Source organism: Emydura macquarii, unplaced genomic scaffold, assembly GCF_026122565.2.
Source record: "Emydura macquarii macquarii isolate MOO-44397 ecotype Brisbane River unplaced genomic scaffold, CSIRO-AGI_Emac_v2 contig_2473, whole genome shotgun sequence".
Classification (NCBI taxonomy): Eukaryota; Metazoa; Chordata; order Testudines; family Chelidae; genus Emydura; species Emydura macquarii.
In genome coordinates this window covers 35,642,803-35,664,836 of record NW_027132610.1, presented here as the reverse complement: position 1 = coordinate 35,664,836, position 22,034 = coordinate 35,642,803, and the positions used below count along the sequence as shown (strand labels likewise).

Below are 22,034 nucleotides of genomic sequence, written 5' to 3'. Positions count from 1 at the left end.
CTTATGTTGCTGCCACCAACTTTTATTCTTTATGCCTTTCTGAGCCTGTACATTTTCCTTCACTGTGTTCCACGTTCCTCAACTCCCTCCAGTCCTGTAGATGCTATCAAAGAACTTCACACCTGAAGGCAACCAGAATGCTCCTGCCTTTAAATCAGTCTTCAGCATTGTGTCCTCCCTAGAGGAAAGGAGGAGGATGGGGGCCATGCACCAGTCTGGGAGTGTTCCATTGTCAAAAAGAACAAGGAAAACTCCCCTGATTAGTAATTGACTCCTCATTCTGTCTACGTTTCGTAAGAGGAACACACTGGTGGAGAACTACAGAATGGCTTCGGTTTGTCATGGAACTATAGGTTGCTGCTGGGAGATTAGAAGATGCTAGTTAATGAGCAGGGGGGAAACTCTGAAATTATGGGATTCTTTGTTCAGTTGCTTTGTTGTTTGCAATATTTGTTGTTTGCAAATATTCATGTGAGCAAAATTTTATTCTCAATAATATTTGTGTAAAGGATTTTTTATGAACATTCATGCATATGTCTCCACATGCCAATACTTATGTGAATGTATATTTGCATGAACCTTCACACTGTAAGTGTTCATATTGATCTCTTGATCACTGTTTTTATGTGTAGAAGTCATCCAGTCAAGGAGCAGAAACAATGCAATATTACTTAAAGAACCATTCACAAAATGCAATTATGAAGAGCATCTACTTGAAGCAATATTTGCAACATGTTATTCATGATCAAGCTGTAGCTGAAATATGTCCAGATAAATCCTTTGTTGAATAATTTTGAGTAGTAAATATATTCATTTTTTAAAAAGCCTTTTGATGTATAGTTTTAACAGAAGAAGGTTAAATTTATCAACACGGCTCTAAATAGTTTGTTCAGTTTTTGTTGTGTAATACCTTGAATTTCACTGACTGCTTCAAAGGCCCTGTCTCATTGTGTGATGCCATGACAGTTGGAAACAGCTAAGGTGTTCAAGCAAACAGCTTTCTAATTCAATTGTGAGAGATCTGGCGTCAGCTCATTTTAGATGAAGCATGCTGCACCCTGGAATGCACCTCCCCACTGTGGTGCGCTAGAACTCATATTTGCAAGGCTTAACTATTTTACACATGCAGGGAAGAATTGTTAGAATTTGGGGTAATGATAAAAGTTTTAATCTTTAGATATTTCTCCTATTTTGGGACTTGCTTAATATCTTTGCATGTTCATAGAGCTTTTGATGGGCACATTTTAACTAAATCTAGTGAGGAACAATTTTCTTAGTTCCCTCGTATATCAAGTCTTGATTGTAGTAAAAGAAAGGAAGGAAAGAAGATCAGAAATTTACGTTTCATGGTATGGCTAATGCATTTTGGTTTTTATAGTAAAAATAAAGTGGTGGGTTTTCCTTAAAATATCATACTACTGTTGTTTTGTTTTAGGATGCAAAGACATTTTTTAGAATTGCTCAATAGTAGGTGATAGAATTAAGACTGGTAGATGTTTTCCCCCTTAGTACAACAGTGAACACAAAACCTGTTTGTGGAAAAAAATGAAGTTATCTATTAGTGGAACAATATGACTTTAAACAGCAAGATTAATATGCATTTTAATCTTTGTCTTATATTTTTAAATGTTTTTGACTATTACAGTAAAAGTAAAATCGAAGTGCTAATTTCTTAGCATGCTTTTTCAGAAAGCATCTTAAGAACTGCAGTTTTGCATGTATTAATTTCCTATTTATTTCCCCCCAATGACCTCTCATTTGTAATCTTTATAATTCAGGTAATTTTTTTGCAGTGGTATTCTCATTCGGAAGAGTTAACATTACATGTTTTCTACTTTCTCCTGTTTGAGAATTATAACTCAATCTAGAAGATAAAAAGAGTGAACTATGACATGACAACTGAAAATGGAATATAATTATTGAAATTGTGGCCTTTTGGTTAATGTCAAGTGCAGTATCAGTTTTAATATTTGGTCTTTTTGATCTCAAAAACCTTTGTGACCTAAAAAGTCCATGCTTGTATATTATAAGTTAAGTAAAATTTACCTTGAAGTCCTTTCATTTCAATCCTTCTTAATTATAGCTGTGAATAAACATTAAAAAATGTGGAGGTTTAGGCCCCATTCCTGCAAATATTCATGTATTTCGAGTAGTCCCAGTGAAGCCAATGGATTGGGGCCTCTACAGTCATATAGGAATCTAGAGGCTTAGTCCTGTACCACTGAAGCCAATGGGAGCTTTACCATTGATTTCAGCATAAGGTGATCAGAGTCTAGATGATATAGAGATGTTTAGCCTAATTTATAACATATTTTCTAGGATTCCACTTCCGGCAACCATTTGTCAGTCCCAATCTTACTTTTTCCTCTTATCTAATTGAATCAGTAATATTGTATGGGATGTGTCACTGTACCTAAATGATAAAACAATGAAGTCCTTGAGATACTCACCCAGGGAGACCAACTCCCCTCCCCTTCTTTGTTTTGGTAATTTCATAGATTGTGGCTTTGAAGCCACCGCCATGAGCACTGCATAAGGGAGACTGTGTCATCCGTATTTCAAATCCTTGTCACTAATATTGATTTGAACTCTATCATCTTTGGTTAGTTATATGTTTAGAAAAATACTGTAATTATTTTGAAAATCAGACTTTAATAATGCATGATGCTTTAAAGGTTAAAGACTGTATATAACTTAGAAGGTTTTCATGAAGGCTTAATAGTGCCATGATATTAGTTTCAGATTTTGAAGACTGAGCATGGAAACAGTTACCTTCCATATGTCCTCCATACCATCCCCTCTCCTATCCTCTATTCATCCTGGCCTAAAAATGCCTGAGGTATAGGTCTCACTGGCATGCCCCCCTCAAAACACTTTAAAAATGTCTAAATATTACATTTGGCATCTTGAGGTACTATAAGAGCCTGAAATACTCTACCTCAAGCACTTGATTTGCCTGATTGACAGACATATTTTAAGACTATGAATAATTTTTAAAATTCCCATTGTGTGACCTTGCTTCACAAATTTCTGCACGTCTGCATCCATCTGGCTCTGTACTACCTACAATCTGGCTGTTGATGCCCAATGGAGAGTTAACTCTTAGTTCCAGATGCTACCAAGGCAGGCTTCAAAAATAATAAATGTTGGTGTTTAAGTTGTCACCTGACCATCATATAGCTGTTTAGCATTTATTTGTTACTGACTTGTTTGCTAAAACTCCATTTGACCATTGTATTTTTATGTAGACATACCTACAGGAAATAATCTTAATCTGTATTTTAATGTGTATTTTAAACTCTTTTTCAGGTTGCTTGGAATTGAAGGAAGACACAATTGAAAACCTTCTGGCAGCTGCCTGCCTCCTTCAACTCCCACAAGTAGTAGAGGTTTGCTGCCATTTTCTAATGAAACTTTTACACCCATCCAACTGTTTGGGAATACGAGCATTTGCTGATGCACAGGGGTGCACAGAGCTTATGAAAGTGGCTCACAGCTACACCATGGTAAGGCAATTACAGTATATTTCACATATACTAATGTGAGCCATATTTATTATGTTCAAGGTCTCTCACTAGCATCTGAGAGCTGAATTCTGTTGTCATTACTCTTATTGAATAGTGCTGTACTCCACATGTGATCCTATTAAAGTCAGTAGGGCTGTTTATGAAGTGTGTTACCTACTGAATTGAAATAAGGGCATCAGAATTTCACCCCGAATGGTGAATGCATTAACTGTTAAGACACTGTTCAAGACATGTGCAGTACATCACGGTAGCATATGATTTGATTATGTTAATATTCATACAATGAAATGAATCTTAAGGACTCAAAAGATTATTTAATCATGGTTCTGATTGTACCTACTTTGGATATAGTAAAGCTTTATACCTGATGATATTCTTCAGTGTATTTGTTTTTGCCTTTTCTCTTCTCCCTCATCTGTGTTAATGATTAAAAGGGTCATTTAAAAAAAGAGCTACAGAGTTTATATCAAACCATATTTTAAATGTCACCCACTACAACCCCACAGGCTGATATCACATTAACATTATTAGAAATAAATCAGAATCAATGTAGAAAAAAAACTCATGTTGTCTACTAAAATACCAAAACCTATCTGTAGTCATATAATTCTGCATGGTTTGCTGCAATTAAGAACATCTGGCTTGTGAGATTAGGTTTACGTGGAGACCAGATCACTTATCACCTTTAGAGAGATAATGGTCCCTTCTGGTCTAGATTGAAATTATTAGTGAAGTAATAGGAAAGTATTTGATGCAGCTGCTTGGTTTGTCCAGCCAGTTTTTCATTTTAAAAACCACACTTGTTCTATTGCATGATTATTAAGTATCATATAATAACACAGGTGTTTTCAGACTGCTAATGCTGATGGAATTATATGCATGAGAATATTAGTATACTATTACAGAAGATTCAAAATATGTATTAAAACCTCTATGCTTTAGAATGTAAGTGCCACTGGTCAACAACCTGTCACTTATTTAGTGCAGATATTGGCCTTTGTAATAATCTACTGAAAATATTAAAATGAATTTCATTTCATTATCAAAAATTTTTTGTCATTACACTTGGAGATTGGTTTGATTTTGGAATTTCTTGTTACTGCAGACTTGATTATTTGTATCTGATATATCTAATTTACCTCAAGGTATATTTTGCACCTGTTTCAGAGATATGCATATCTTATGCACAACTGCTTGGAGACAGGGGTCTGATCCTCAAGCTGTTAAGCAAACATTGAATTTCATGCAATGAGAAAATTGCCCAAGAAAGAACTGTAGACCAGCGAGAAAGTCATTTGTAATTAATAAATTGGCCTTTATCTTAAGTTACTTTGTCTAAGTGGTAAACTCTAAAAGTACATTTCCAAAGGCCAGATTTTCAAAACCAATGCCCAAGTTGTATGTAATTGTAATTGCATGTGTAGCTATATTATCATGGCTGCTTTTGCAATCATGATAAATATGCACATATATCTATGTGTATTTTTCTGTGTGCATAAATGATCCTCTAACCCATGAAAAACTCAATCCTAAAAATGTCTAATTACTTGATACATGAAATAGTCACATTTACTTATCATTGCAAAATCAGTTTTTTTGTGAATGGAAAATAATTTGTAATCCCTTAGCTGTAGTGTTTTACATTATATTTTTATTTTTAAAAGTTTAATATTTTTGGAGGGCCATCCAAACTAATAATTAGTTATGAAAGTTTCTGACTTGAAGGTAATAGAAAGGCTGAATGAATGCATACCTTCAAGATTCAAGTGAAAAAAGGTAATTTCAGGCATGAAACATTATAAGAAACAGGTAAACTGACTTTTCCCTAGCTATTTTTCTTAATTACAAGACCTAAATCATTTCTCATATGATCTACAGAACTGTCAGAAAATCAAACATAAAAGAAACAGTGGGGAAAAAAATCAGGGAAAAGCTTTGAAAGCACTGCAGACCTTCAAAGGCTTTTGAAAAGTTAAAGAACACTTCATTTTTTTATTTTTTAAAACTTTTTTTTTTCAAATTTCAGAAACATTGTACTTGTGACTGGATATTTATCACAAAAATGATTATATTATACCAACCTAGTGAGTAGGGAATCGGAGCTGACTACATGGACACTTAGAGAATATATCTCTGGTAATCCAAAGAAAATATATTTTGTTAATGGGTCATAAATACAAACCAGTCAAAGAAATAATGGCAGCAAATGAAATGATGCCAAAAATTGTCTTCCAAAGATAAAATCAATCTTATACTCAGATAGTACCAATACATTTTCATTCTCAGTATCTTATATCTGGTAAACATTACATTCACCAAATGATAACCCCCCTGTTGATTATTTCTGCTCTCATGTTTTCGCTATAGTAACATAATATATTTCACTTCCTTTTAAAATTATGGGACGTTGCACATAAAGGTTCATACATTTCTTACCAATTTAGGTCTCATTCATTCAAATGTTTAATTTTCATTATAATTTTTATTATATATGGGGGGAAATGTCAATAAAATCTATCTTGTCAGTTTGCTTTTATAAGCTCCATTCTCTTCTACTAGAAAACAGCTCAATAGAGGAAAGGAACTCTGTGAGTTGACAGTCATTTCGTTTTACTTATTCTTCTCTCACAAAGGTGGGAGTCACTGTCATGGAGGAAGATGGAATTTCAATCCTTCTTTGACAATGCATTCTGAAGGAGCCACAGGAGCTGGGGTGCATCTGCAAAGAAGGCCCTTGTATCCACCATGACACTAAATTCCACCAACTTTTCCCATACCAGGGAAGCATGCCTTCTGTGCTGCTATGGGATGCCCATTGGTGTGGTTCCAAAGAAGAGAATGAAAAGCAGTGCAAGTTGGTAAAGCATGGTGCTATTTTTAACATTTGCTCCTATTGCTCAATTGTTTGGAAAAGGAGAAACCTGGAGGAGCCCAGCTGTCTCCCTCATACTCTCCCATCTTCCCCTTGCCCATTCACTTTCAGCTACCATTAAGCCCTTTTGGAGGGGTTGCTGTGAGGTTACAGGAAAATGGGTAGTATACCAAAGAGTCAGAACTCCCGCTTTCACAGGCATAGGCTTCTCTCCATGCATGGATACATACGGCCCTTTGTATTTTCTAGGTTACTTGGTCTTCAGTGACAAGCTTGTCATTTACATGATTGGAATGCAGAAGCCAAATTGGAGACAAGACGGGGTGGGGGAGGAAGGGTTACCAAAAACATCTATAGGGAGAAATAAATAAGGGGGGGAAGCATAAAAGTTAGTAAAAAGTAGGCAATTCAAACACGAAAACATCATATACATTTGAAATACATCAAATTTCCAAAATGTTGTTAGTTTTACTAGAGAGAGAGTTGTGTCTAGGACCTTGTTCTCCCTCTTCCTCCCTTTAGGTAAAGAGTCAAATATATACTTTCAGTATGAATAAGCTTTATTTTAGTTTGAGACACTCAACAAGAACAGAAGAAAAGTCTCAATGAGGAGCATAGTGTGTGTAAAGAGAATGCAACAGTCTCTGCAACACAGTCAGAGCTCTCAGATATTTAAGGGTTCTGTGCACAGAAACCCAAAGTGTCAGTTTCATAGCTAAAACAACAAGACTCCTGTAGCACCTTAAAAACTAACACATTTCTGCAGGCATAAGCTTTCGTGGGCTGCAACCCACTTCGTCAGATGCATGAAGTGAAAATCACAGATAAGAGGTATATACATCCAAGGGTAAGAAACATAACAATGGGGGAGGGCAAGTGCTAACAGAGTCAGTTCAGTTAGGGTAGATGAGGCCTATTCACAACCATTGATTAGAAGGTGAGAATGTGTGAACAGTGACAATTACTTCTTGTAATGAGATAACCATTCCAAGTCCCTATTCAGACCCAGTCTGATTGTATCAAGTTTGCATATGAGTTCCAGCTCTGCAATTTCTCGTTGAAGTCTATTTTTGAAGTTTTTTTTGTTGAAGAATGGCAACTTTCAAGTCAGCTAAAGAGTGTCCTGGGAGACTGAAGTGCTCTCCTACTAGCTTATGGATGTTACCATTTTTTATGTCTGATTTGTGTCCATTTATTCTTTTGCATAGTGACAGTCTGGTTTGGCCAATGCACATGGCAGAGGGGCATTGCTGACACATGATGGCATATATTACATTAGTAGATCTGTTAATCTATTATGTAAATTACATATTACATAATGTAGATGAACTACATTAGTAGATGTGTAGAGTAGATGTAGGTGAATGAGCTCCTGATGGTGTGACTGATGTGGTTAGGACCTGTGATGGTGTCACTAGAGTCGATGTGCTGGCAGAGTTGGCAACAGGGTTTGTTGCAGGGATAGGTTCCTGGGTTAGTGTTCTTGTTGTATGGTGTATGGTTGTTGGTGAGTATTTGCTTCAGGTTGGGGGGCTGTCTGTAAGCAAGGATAGGCCTGCCTACCACACTTTGAGGACTGAGGGATCATCTTCTAGGATAGGTTGTAGATCCTTAATGATGTGTTGGAGAGATTTTAGCTGGGGGCTGTAGATGATAGCCAGTGGTGTTCTGTTGTTTTCTTTGTTGGGTCTCTCCTGAACTTTTAACTTTTTAAGAATTCTGACTGTATTGCAGGAACAGCACACTATGCTCCTCACATAGACTTTCCTTCCTAGTTCTTCCTTGTTGATCAGTGTCACAATGGAAAATAAGTAATTCACACTCTGAACATATGGTTTCTCTTTGTGCATAGAAAAGCATGATTGGGGGCTATTTTAGTATTTCAAATAGATGCTGGATTGGGACCTTCATTTTCATAACTAGAAATGAGCATTCAGGATACTATGTTGATACATTTTTTAATTAAATCAGGAACAATATAGAAGCTCATCATTACATTTGATTCCCACCTTACACCCTCCACCCCTACACCTGTCACCTTAGTTTGTATCAAAGATTTAATAGAAAAATGCAATAGTGAGGTTTCATGTTAATAATTATTAACAGTAGAGCTGGTCAGAAATTTTCTTCTGAAGCATTTTTCTGTTAGAAAATGCTGATTCATTGAAATTGAATCATTTTGTCAAAACTTTCAATGGAAATCAAGCAGGTTGGAAACCTGCCTGGTATTCAGCCAGCTTCCTCGACCATTAACCCAGCCTCTCGGAAGCCCACCTGATGGGCTCTCTTAAAGCCTGGGGAGCATATTTCATTTAAAAAACACTGAAACATGCCAGCTGCAGGAACATGCTAGTGTTCAAAAAATGAAATATTGTAGCATTTCACTTGAGTGAAAGTTCTTGAAGTTTTTTTGGGTGGGGGAAAATTTGTCCCAAATCAGGATGAAAAGCCAAAAAACTCAAAATTTTCAAAAGTAAATTAGGCACTTTGGGAGCAGATTTTCAAAATTAGGTATCTTAAAAGATGCCCAGTGATAGGAGTTCCAAAGCTTCCTAAGCATCTTGCTTAGGCATTTTTTGTTTGTTTGGCTGGTGGTTTTGTTTTGGTTTTTGTTTGGTTTTTTGTTTGTGTGTGTTGATTTGGTTTGGGATTTCTGGTGGAGGACACATAAAAGTTATTTGCCTATTTCAAGATAGTGCTATGGTCAAACAGTAAGGTCAAGGGGAGAGCCAATGTTCTTCTTCTTGTGCTTGCTCATGTCAATTCAATTCTAGGTGCGTGTGCACCCACATGCACAGTTACTGGAATTTTTTCCCTTGAGCAGTATCTGTAGGGCTTGCTCTTGTGCCCTCTGAAGCCGCACGCTTATGCCGTGGTATATGAGGTGCCGCTGGCCCCGAGCCCCCTTGATTCCTTCTTTCTGCCCATGATAGTTGCTGAAACTCCCCTCTGACTTGCAATTTCAAGGGCTTCCGAAGTGGACCTCTTCACATCCAGCCTGAACAAGAAATATGACAAGTTTTGCTCCATCTACGGGCTCGATGAGGGGTCACTCTCTGACGCCTTTCTCCTCTCATGGGTAGGGGTTCTCATGTATGCTTTTCCGCTAATAAACAAGGTCCTGTTGAAGATCAAGAGGGACAAAGTGGATGTCATTCTATAGTTCCCACATGGCTGAGACAGCATTGATTCAGCACTCTGCTAGAACTCTCAGTTGCCCACCCGCTGGAGCTACCACCTTGGCCAGACTTGCTATCACAGGACGGAGGCCAACTCCTACACCCGGACTTGATATCCATACCCTTGACGGCATGGAGGCTGACTGGCTGAATATGGACGAACAGAAGTGTTCATCTCAGGTCCCAGAGGTACTGATGGGCAGTAGGAAACCCTCTACCAGAGCATCTTATTTGGCCAAATGGAAGAAGTTTTCTGGCTGGGTATCAAACCAAGGGTTCCTGTCTCTCCGTGCATCAATACAGTCAATACTGGATTACCTGCTGCATCTTAAAAGGCACTAACTTCATCGATAAATGGTCATTTCACAGCTATTTTGGCCTTTCACCCCCCAGTCCAAGGGAGTTCAGTCTTCTCCCATTACATGACTGTTAGATGCCTGAAAGACTTAGAGAGGTTTTTTTCTTCAGGTCCACCACCCTCTACCTCCCTGGGACCTAAACTTAGTTCTGTCACAGCTTACGGATCCTCCATTCAAGCCTTTAATGACTTGCCCCTTATTGCGCCTCTCCTGGAAAGTAGCCTTCCTTGTAGCTATCACTGCGGTTCATAGAATCTCCAAATTACGAGCACTCCCCTCAGAACCGCCATGCACTGTTTTCTATAAGGATAAAGTCCAGATACGGCTGCACCCGGCCTTCCTGCCTAAAGTCATATCCCAATTCCACAACAACCAGGACATTTTCCTGCCAGTGTTCTATCCTAAACCACATAGGTCTAGCGAGGAGCGTAAATGGCACACCCTTGATGTTAGGTGGACATTAGCTTTTTATATTAAGAGAAATAGACCCTTTTGTAAGACTTCCCAGCTCTTTGTTTCAGTGGTGGAGAAAATGAAGGGGCTACATGCTTCCTCCCAAAGGATCTTCTCATGGATATTTTCTTGTATAAAGCTATGTTATGAGCAGGCAAATTTATCTTTGCCAGGGGCTGTCACAGCCCACTCCACCGAGTGCAAGCCTTGTCAGTGGCCTTCCTGGCACAAGTACCAATACAAGATATTTGTAAAGCTGCTACCTGGTCCTCGGTACATACCTTTACGTCCCACTATGCCATAGTTCAGGAGCCTCATGATGATGCCAGCTTCGGTATGGCAGTGCTGCAGAGGAACATCCATGAAATCTGAGCCCACCTCCAACAATACTGCTGGTGAGTCACCTAGAATGGAATCAGCATGAGTAAGCATTCGAAGAAGAAAAGACAGTTGCTTACCTGTGGTAACTGTTGTTCTTCGAGATGTGTTGTTCATGTCCATTCCATGCCCCACCCTCTCTCCCCACCATTCGAGTAGACGGCAAGAAGGAACTGATGGGCCATGGGGCCTGTGGCACCTTATATACCACATCATGAGCGTGCGGCTCCAGAGGGTGCCCGAACCCTACAGATACTGCTAAGGGGAAAAAAATTCAGTAACCATGCACCTGAGAGCGCACACACCTAGAATGGAATGGACAAGAGCAACACATCTCGAAGAACAACAGTTACTCCAGATAAGCAACCGTCTTTTTCCTGCTCTTTTGAATGTGAAATGAATTGTTGCAGTGTAAATTACTTTGGTCAGAATTCTGTCTTGACTTCAACATATGAACTCACTTTCTGTTTGTAACCAGACTGATACTTTGAAACGTGATTTTGAAACTGTTACATTAACTACATAATGTAGCATGTGTTAAATAGAACACTAGAAAATCTATCTTTAGAAACCCCCTTTTCCACCACAGGAACTCATGTGGCCTTTGCATCTGCCTCTGCCTGTCCTCTTCCCTTGTCCCCATTTGCTTCTGTTTCCACCCATTCACTCCAAACTGTGAAATAAATATTGGAAAGGAAGAGGTTAACAATCCTTTTTCTTTTGCTTCACTCACTCACTCACTCACTATTGACTTAAAATATTCAACATTTCTAAAATCTTGAACTAGAGTAACAGTAAACAGTTCCTTCCTAACTAAGATTTTGATTAATTCCTTGATTATTTCTTGCTTAAACTATTGCAACAGTCTTCTTGCTGGACTCTCTTTCCTGAAAGACCTTTTGATTGTATTTCTCTTCTGCACCCACTGGCATGCAGTGGTGTAGTGGTAAAAAAATGAGGTGGGTAAAGTCACCTGAACTAAACTCTATATTCGTCAAATGAGAAGTAGATAAACTGTTTACCTGCATTTACCCTCAGCCACACTATTGTTGGCATATTGTGTAATGGGAGTGTACTTGTACACATAAAAGGTGTTGGTTGGCGTGGGGAATGGAAGCAGGGATACTTGTATAATCGTTATGGTAACTTGTGGGTTCTTCTCTTGCCTCTTCAGTATAGTTTTCAGAATTTTGAATGTGGAGATCTCAATGAATGTGGTTGAGTTTGCATCTCATTGCATACTGCATGCTTAATCCTAAACACTGTCATCACTGTGATCCTGCTGTGAGGTTTTGAGGTTCAACCCAGTTCAGTAAGGGATTGAGTCACAACCTAATCTTTAATCTTGGGTGCCTTAAATGTTCTGATGCTGTGGCTCACAGCCCAGACACCAAACAGCCAACAGACAAGCATGAAATTCCTTGAATGTCTGTGTGCTGGGCACCCTGGTTTAGCACTCTTATCCCAGTAGCCTGCCACAACACAACAGCCACACCCTAGTCTCCATCAGCCTTGGTTACTGCAGGGTAACCAACACACTTCCAGTCCTGAATTGCCCCCAACCATCAGCCATGTATAGTGACCATACCTCTCCTGATGCACTCTGAGAACTAATAACATTTGTTGCTCCTTAAAGAGACAAATGAGTGGCTTATTGCTTTATCTGGAATTAACAATCCCTTCAGTTCAAATACAGCACTGTGTTGGTTTAGATTAAAAGGAAAACAAGTTTATCGACAAGAAGAGAGAGGTGTTAAGTCAATTCAAGTACAAGGGATAAAGACAAAAAAGGATTAGAAACAAAAGTAAAATACATTTTCTAGCGGTTAAGACTTTACTCAGCAAGCTACAGTCTTGGTTCAAGGTAAGTTTCTTAAAAATCTTTCTTCTTTCGAGCCATCTGTTAAGTATTAAGTGTAGTGAGTATGTAAGGCCTGACAAGATGGGCCTCTGTGACAGCTGGGCCTCTGTGTCATAACCTGTATTCATCTTTTCATGCCTTTGGCCTCCAAGTACAGTCATCATTGAAAGATGATATATCCATTCTATAGCCCCTTCAGTGAGACTTTCCTTGTTCCTCATTAGACTGCCTGCACTCATCTCTGTTCTTACTATTTTAGCCTTCAAACCTTTGAGCACACATCATGTAGCCTAATTTAGAGACACCTGGGACAGCTTTAATTTATGTTTCACTTGTGTGTGTTTGACAGCTAAATTCAGAGATGCATTGTAATGTGCTGTCCTTTTCAGTCAGACTATGCCTTCTTGGAATGCCACACCCCATTTATGGATGAATCTCATTTGTACACCCCTAGGATTTTGGGATCCATACAGCATAGCATGCAGGGGCAATGTATAGTGAAAGTGCTACCTTTTCTGTGTGTTTTGTCTTGCTTTGTTTTTTTTATTTTTTCTAGACTGAGTGCTCCTTGTACTATTTGTCATGCAGCAGATGGATGACAAGAGACCTTACATTTAAAGCGTGGTGTAACTTCTATTAGCAGTGTATTAGCAGTAACACATTTGTATTTTGAAGGATGCAGTGAATCTCCAGATGTTCTTACTGTCTTTCAGTAACGTGTTTACAAAATAAATTATTGTAAATGTGTCTTGTACTGTAGATAGCAGGTACAGAACGGCAAGCACGCCAGTGGAAACTTTATGGTGTCTTGCACAAAATGGGTGAGCTGTAAGAATTTTTTTCTTCAGTTAGATAGTCCATCACAGTGCACTTGAGGCACTTTTAGTGGCAGAAGAACTCATCCCATTAATGTTATTATATATTATATCATTATATCATTATATAATGATATCATATATATATGATATAATTTTATTATGTATTCATTGTATTATGTACATTTATTATGTACATTCATTTTATTATGTTGTTTCTCGAAATGCCATATTTAAACTCTTGTCCAGCCAACTAGAAACTAACGACATAATAAATCCTACCATTCTAGCAATTGTGAAAACAAATTAATCTTCTCAAATAGTGACAGATAATGGTTCCTGGAATGTAAATCACATTATTGAACCAGAGTTTGTCTAAATGCATAATAAATTGTGTTTTCAAAAACTCTGCACAAAATAAAGAGAATTATTCTTTTTGTGTAAAGTTTTGTTTAAAAAGATATCATTTTATTTATCATTTGCTTTAGCACATACTGAAAACAGTATGGAAAACAGAAGGCTTCATTTTTACTTAGAAAGAACATTCTGCTGCCCAAAACACATTAGTCACTGGGTAAACACTCCTGCTGAGGGTGTTTTCCAGTCTTCCAAGTGCATCCCATTCAAATGGCCAAGCTTGTCTGCCACTTTTCTTGGGGTTGAGACCCTGCAATCCAACAGCTCCCCAACTGGATCTCCAGGTTACACCGCTCAGTCACCAACCGCAATACTTAGAAGACCCAATGGGCTGGGCATCTACATGAGTTTCCCTTCCGCAGCCTGTGGACAGTATGCAGTGACACAGAAGCAAATTCCTCAAAACAGAACATGATTTATTTTGCTAAAAGCCACACAGCACTCTGAGAAAATCAATTTAAACTAACAAAGGCCTATATCCATACTGTCTTACCTACCCTAGGCATTCCTCTCAAGTCCCTAGGTAAATGTGACTTAGTCTTTATAGCCCTCTATCTCTTAGGGACCATTTACAGCCTCCTTGCTGCAGACTCCTGGCTCTCTATCAGCCTGTGCCATCCTGAAGCAACTGACAGCCCTCTCTCAATCTCCTTTTCTGTAGGGTGGATCTTTTAACAGATCAGTGTCTTTTGATCTCCAGTTTCTCAGCTTTGGCAAAACAGCTATGTCACTAAGATTGGATCTAACAAGTCACCTCTTCATTGCCATAAACCTGGCTATTGTGTTTGTGCCTGCTGTGGATTGTTTTATCTTTTGGTCTAACTCCATAGCAAATAACCTATCATAACCAAAATCCAGTGAGGCATGCACAATATTCATACAAAGTAATACAGATATTTCCCAGATCACATCCTGTATTTCTATTGGGATCAGCTGTTTCAAATACACTTATTAAAAACAGCTCTTGATCTAAATATGTTAACATTTCAAATTCATTAGAATTTTTATCCATGGACTTTTTAATCAGAGCTTAATATATCAGCCTGATGTAAACTGTGATCTCAGGACATGAGGGTTGAGAGTGGAGAAGGTGCAGCACAGGAAGGAAAAAACCCATCTCAATATTAGTAACTCAGGAGCACAGATAAATGAGTACATTGGTGAAATATATGTATGACTAACATTCACTTCGTTTCAGGTTATAATAATCAGTAAGATCACCTTTCCGAGTGAGAGGGAAGCCCAATAGCAGCCACACTTGAAACCTGTACAGAAATGATATCCAACAAAGTATTAAATCTAACTTTGTATAATCAGATAGACTTTTTATTCATTACAATCCTCCTTCTATTGAGAAGATAGTGTGAGTAACACAGGAAAAACAGCATATTTGAGTCATTATACATAATGTTGCTCCAAACCTGAGCTGGTTTTAAGCAGTTTTTATGAGGATGAAAGAACACTTCACATGACAAACACAACTTTATGTTTGAATCTCAGAAATTTTTAGCCATGGATTCTGATACCTCCAAATAACAATTGTTCATCAGGAATACATAATAAAGCTTTTGAGAGTCACTTCTAAAGAACCTGTTCTGCTTGTTCTCTGTTTTAAAGTTCTCATAAACTCCATCGTGCTTAAATTCTTAGCTTTACTATTTTTTCCTGTAAACTCAAATTTACCCCTGGTCTTCTTCAGATATTCTGTAATATTAGATCGTAACCCAACCCCCCACTTCCCAAAAGTGTCTATGGAGGTTTAACTCTGGACTGCTGTGGCTGCTTTGTAGTACACTGGCTTGCATATTCTAGCCACAGATTTGTTGTAACTAGCACATAGATCATGCCAATGTCAAGATGGTCTTCTCGTGGCATAAAGATGACATATGGGATCTTAAGCCAAGGATCCACCCGATCGCCAGTACAGTGAGAAGTAAGAGGATGGTGCCAGAAACCTTCATGAACTATACTGATTTTTGGTTGCTTTGTTGTCTTTCTGTGACTGTGGCGGTACAGTCTTAGAACGCAATCCTTTGGTCGTTCTCTTCTGCGTTACAGCCTATCTGCACAGCCTATAGCCTATGAGCAGCAGCAGGATCAGGGGTGTGCAAAGGTGATCTTTATGCCGCTCTGTGACATATGGATGCTCCAGAGACTCTGTCCTCCTGTCTCCAAAAGTTTGATTTCCCCTCCTCATTGTCCCCCCTTCCCTTCTGTCAGTCTCTTCAAGGCACCTAAGTTTGATTCATCATCTATTTATCCTGAGATATCAAGTTTAGACTGTTTCTCATTAGGACCCTTTGACACCTACCCCGAGAAGTTGCTAGCAGAAATAAGATCCCTTCACTCCCCAGGCTGCGTTTTGATTTTAAAAGTTACTATTTTGCATTGCAGCTTTCTTTTTAGGCATCTTCTGTTGCCCCAGGCATCAATATGACAAACTGAGTAGACCAGTGGTGAAAATCCCCCAAAGAAACCAGGGTAAACAAAATGAAGAAAACTAGCCACACACAGAAGAAGAAACAATATAACCTCTCCCACAACAACTCCCCCCCATGTTTGGATTCAAATACATCTCATATGATGTACCTCCAAGTGTGATTTTCTTAGTATTTGCTATATTATAGCTATTGAAGGCTGTGGGAAAAATATACAAAAGTATTAAGGAGTAAAATATAGTGCAAATATATACCATACTCTCAGAATGCCATAGTTTACTAGACTGGCTAATTTTCAAAAACAAAATCTAACCATTATAACGCACTCTGTAGGTAATCAAGCTTAGGTAGCTAAGTAGCCAAAGTACTTTCCTGTCGATTTATTATAATATTTTCTTAAGCGCTGTGCCAAAGACAACAGTGAAGTTATGTCTTTATACTATTGGGATTAACAGATTTGTCTAAGTCTTCTTCTGATATCCTTTTTTTCTCTCTTCCCATGAAGAGGAGTTGTACTTCATAGATCATGTCTCACACTTAGACTATCTGAAAATACTTATTTGAAATGAATGATTATTGCTAACACTTAGCAAAGTGTGCTACTTTTTAATGATATGCTTTCTCTGATACAGCCCTGGCATGGCACATTACAATACCATTCCATGAAGGCACAGCAGGAGAAAAAAATAAAAGTAAAAACATTTAAGAAACAGCATATGGACAACAAGTAAATTCATAGGCAAATGGAAAAGACAACTGCTGATAGTAAAATGCTACTAAATCTACAGGAAAATAGTTAAGCAAATAGTCCATAGTGCATTAATCAGTAGTCTGATCCCTGATTTATCATCAGGAATCTCCATTTTATTGCTTAGACTCCACTAAAGAGATTAATACAGTAGAAAATGGGACTGAATTACTGCTGGGGGGGAAATACATCAGAGATATCACTCTAATCTGAGTCTTAGCTATGTGTTGTGCACAGAAATTTGCAGTTTCTGTGACTCTGATGTAATAGAAAAGGCTGTTGCAGAAAACTGAGTAGCCAGCATCAGGGCTAGTAGCTCACTTGTGCTAATACACCATTATAACTTCTAACTTTCTCATCATGTGCTCCATCAGAACATAAACATGGCCATATTGGGTCAGATCAGTGGTTCATCTATCTCAGTATTCTGTCTTTTGACAGTGGCCAGACACGTCAGAGGAAAGAACAGAACAGGGCAATTATCAAATGATCCATCCTGTCCAGTTAAAAAACCCTCCCCTAAGGGATATGTCTGTCCAAACAGTGTGCTCCTCCATGCCTGTCAGCTTTCTCCCAGTCTTTAGTTTAGAAACTCCTCTACAGTCTTTTAAATTTTACATGCCAACAATCTGATTCCATTTTGGTTTAGGTGGAGCCCACCCTTCCTTTTTGGGCTCCTCTTTTCCCAATGTTTCCCCAGTTTCTAATAAACCTATGAACACCTTCATCACATCTACATATTGATACCCTGCAGTTATGCCTGTGTAATTGGCCCTGTATTTGGAACTGTCAGAATTTTGGAAAATGCTACCATAGAGACTGTGGACTTTAATCTCTTACCTAGCAGCCTAAATTTGACCGCCAGGACTTCTTTCCTATCTTTCCCTACGTCATTGGTACCTACATGTACCATAACTACTATCTCCTTCCTAGCAGTGCACATAAGTCTGTCTAGATGTCTTGAGAGGTCTGCCACCTTCATACACAGCAAGCAATTCACCATGCTGTTCTCCCAGTCATCGAAAACCCAGCTATCTATATTTTTAATAATTGAATCCCCCATTCAATTATAATATTATTACCTGTATCTTCCTAATAACTGTGGTCCTCTCCCCCAGAGGGGTAGCCTCATTGCAAGATGACACCATAACATCCTCTGGATAAGGGTCCCAACTATGGAATAATTTCCTTCTGCTGCAGCTTGTTCTCATTCCCTGAGACTTTCATCTTCTTCAACAGCACAGAGGCTGTCAAACCACTCTGTGTCCTTGAAATTCACATATATGTACCCCTTTGTCTCACTTAGCTTCTCCAGTTCAGCCACTCTGGTTTCCAGAGCCCGTACTCAGTCTCTGATGGCCATGAGTTGCTTGCATCGAATGCACACATATGCTACCTGTACACAAGGCAGGTAATTGTACATGTTGCATTCAGTGCAATAAACTGGATAGCCCCCACTCTTCTATTGGACTTCTGCCTGCATTCTTTTTACTCTTGCAGGGTTGTTATTTGTTTGTTTATTATTTGGTTTGTTTTCGGGGGGTGGCAGTTTATTGGCCTAAGTTCAGACTATTAATAAAATCCCTGAAATGTTAGCAACAGTGCAGTATTCATATCTTGTGCCACTTGGGCTGGCTTGGTGACTGTTATCTAAACAAGAGATCCAGATACAATCCACTATTGGGGTGAAGACTACATCAATATATATTGTATAAAACTGCTAATATCATACTAATTAAGCCCCCAAATGAAATGAAGTCTTAGGGCTTGTCTGGGCATCCATCAAAAAGAAACAGATTAGAGTCAAGACAATTGAATTTTTGGACTATAAATGGAAAGCTTCAATATCTACCACCTACCATAGATAGTCTTATATCCAACATACTGCATGTGGGTATTAACATCCAAATATAAATATGCTTTTACTGATGTTAGTAAAACCCTCAGAAATGGGCATCTTGGATGTTAATCTTGGATGTTTTTAAACTTGGATGCAGAGGCTTTTCAGAGAGACATTAGAACCTGAAAATGATTAAACATATCATAGAGAGGAAGGGTGACCTTACCTGGGAGACTGGGATTCAGTTTCATGCTCTTCCACAGACTTCTTGTGTGACCTTTGGAAAGTCACTTAGCATTTTTGCCTCAATTCTTAATCTGTAAAATGGGCATAATAGCATTTCCCTACTTCCTGTGGGCTGTTATGAGGATACATGCATTAAAATATTTTGAAGCATTCAAATACAATGGTAATAGGGCCATATCAGTATCTTAGGTAAAGGTCATTTGCACTGTGACTGCTTACTTAAGTTGAGGCTTTTTAGCTTTCAGCCTTCTAATTGTCCATAATGTAGATGGAGCTTAGGTGTGGAGCTGTGAAATCAAGTAACTTCCTAAGACTATAGGTAAGGTTGCCTGACACTTCCTGTTATAAGATGCTGCTTTCAGTTGTTCATATCTTTGCCAAACTTACACTCAACATAGAAAATGTGGGTGATGCCTCAGACTGATTTTTTTAAATTTATTATTATTTATTATTTATTTAATTCCATAAGTATGGTTGAAACATTTCAGAAAATGAGATTCACGTCAAATGTTGTTTGCACCATTTTAAAAAAATCATTCAGAAACTCTAATGCCCCCATGCTTTGCAGGAGAATCTTAAAATTTGGTAACATGGTTGCCTTTGTGCTGGAGATTTTTCCTATTCTCATGAAAAAATAAATTAGGTAAAATTTGAAAAATTAATTTGGACATCTTTGGTAGAAACTTACTTGGCAGCTAGATTCTCAGAAGATTCCGTCAATCCTGGCATACCGCAGTCTAGGGCTCAACAAGACCTTTCCTGCAATTGCTGCTCCTGGCTGCACTGTGATGTAGGGCATAGGTACTTAGAACAGGGAAATTGCCTGTCCTGTGCTTTCAGTGCTCTTCCCCTGGTACCCAGGCAATGGGAGGAGGAAACAGCCTGACTGAAATGCAAAGAGCACATGAACCGCAAAGGGTAGGTGGGCAGCAAAGGGATTAGATTGGGACAATGAGCAGATGAAGAGAGGATTGAAAGCTGGGAAGGGGAAGCCTGGGGTAAGGATACTAGGGAAGGAGACTGAGACTGAGAGCCAGGATAGGAGGAAGATTATAACTCAGGTGTGTTAAACATAAATGAATACATTGAGGAACAAAATATGTAGGCCATACTTACAGGATGGGGGACTCTATCCTGGGAAGCAGTGACTCTGAGAAAGTTTTGGGGATCATGGTTGATAATCAGCTGCACATGAACTCGCAATGTGACTCTGTGGCCAAAAGTGACAACGTGATCCTGCGATGTATAAACTGGGGAATCGCAAGTAGGAGTGGAAAGGTTATTTTACTTCTGTGTTTAGCATTGTTGTGACCACTTTGGGCATACTAGTTCTAGTCTAGTTCTGGTGCCCACAATTCAAGAAGGATGTTCATAAATTGGAGAGGATTCAGAGAAGAGCCATGAGAATGATTAAAGGATTAGAAATCATGCCTTGTAGTGATCAATGGAGCTCTTTGAGTCTATTTATCTTAACAAAGAGAAGATTAAATTAAGCTTGGGTGTTTTTCTAAAACACATGCTCTAGGAATTATTTGAGGGAAGTTCTATGGCCTGTGTTATACAGGAGGTCAGACTAAATAGTCATAATGGTCCCTTCTGACCTTGGAATCTATGGGAAGCCATTGCATTATTTTACCCCTTAACATAACACAAGTGGATCAAATTAAGGCTGCACATTTCCTTACTTTTGAGTGCTTACCTTTGCAACCTTAACCCAGTTTTTTGTGTGTAATAATCTTTTAAGTACTGTTACAGTGTGCTAGTAAGGAAGGTCTGTCTTTCCAACCAAAATTAATCAGTATGACTTCTCTCTTTCCAAAGCAAAAAAGACATCTTGAGCTGCTGAAGCACAGAGATTGTTTTACATTTCAAGGGAGAAATACCCCTAAGGTAATAAATATTTCATTCCGAGATGCAGATGTACAGTGATGCAAGTGAAGGCTTGAGAAGGATACATTTAGTGTTTATGCTCAATTTACCATTGCAAATGTAATGCAGGGACAGGTTCTTTCTTTGTCAGATAATTGAAGATTAATTTAGTCAGAAAAGAACAGACAACGAGGTCTCAATGGATGGTGTTCATTTTCTTGAATTCAATCATGGAAAAAAGGGGGCAGTGTGGTTCAAATGTTACTTCTTCTCCCCCAAAACAATGCAAGAGTGTTCTTCAGTACAATGGTGAGGAATCATTATTCAGCAATACTGGAGTAGGGCATGATCTCACAGTATTTCTCATTAACTAGGGACAAAGGAAGACAAAGAGGTATGTTTCCTCCTTCCCAAGCTATTTAAGAATTTTCTGATTCTTAAGCAAGAGTTGGGCCCTTCTATCTCCCTTTTTGCAGATGAGAGGAACATTACTCCTGCTTGAGGGTGGAAGAAACTCCTGTGGGATCTATGGAGTTCCACTAATGATTATTTCCAATACACTTTAAGAATGTTTCTCATGGAGTTCTAAACTGTGAAAGAACCTCAAGTATAGTTTTTATTCCTCCCTACCCAGTTGAAGAACATAATGTTTGACAATGAGTTAGACTTTTTTAAAAAGCCTCATATTGTTCTATAACATTTCTTAAGATGAAACTATTTATAAATAAGTATATATGGCCCAAGTAGCTTTATTGAAAAAACAGCCAACAACCAGGAAGGATTTTACTCCTTTGTCTCCATTGACAGAAGCAGTCCATCAACCATGACAGCATTGTTTCCACACTGTAGCTTCCTCTGAAAACAAAATGATAAATGCAAAAGATGTCTGTGAGATCAAGATGTGATTGAAGATGTTCCATCATCACTTTTATTAAACTTCTCTAGAAGGGGTAGGTGTGATGCTTCCCAGGGATACCCAGAGGGGCACCTCACTTCCACTCTGCTCTCAGTGCAAGGGGTAAATCCCTGACT

At 38.5% G+C, this 22,034-nt stretch overlaps 1 protein-coding gene across 2 annotated transcripts in view; it reads left to right on the top strand.

Moving 5' to 3' along the window:
- Window positions 1–22,034, top strand: part of KLHL1 (kelch like family member 1) — a 420,141-nt gene that overhangs the window by 176,959 nt on the left and 221,148 nt on the right. For both annotated transcript variants that reach the window (XM_067562781.1, XM_067562780.1), the window contains one exon: window positions 3,310–3,506. In XM_067562781.1, coding sequence (XP_067418882.1) covers window positions 3,310–3,506 — 197 coding nt within the window. The remainder of the gene's footprint in view (window positions 1–3,309; window positions 3,507–22,034) is intronic.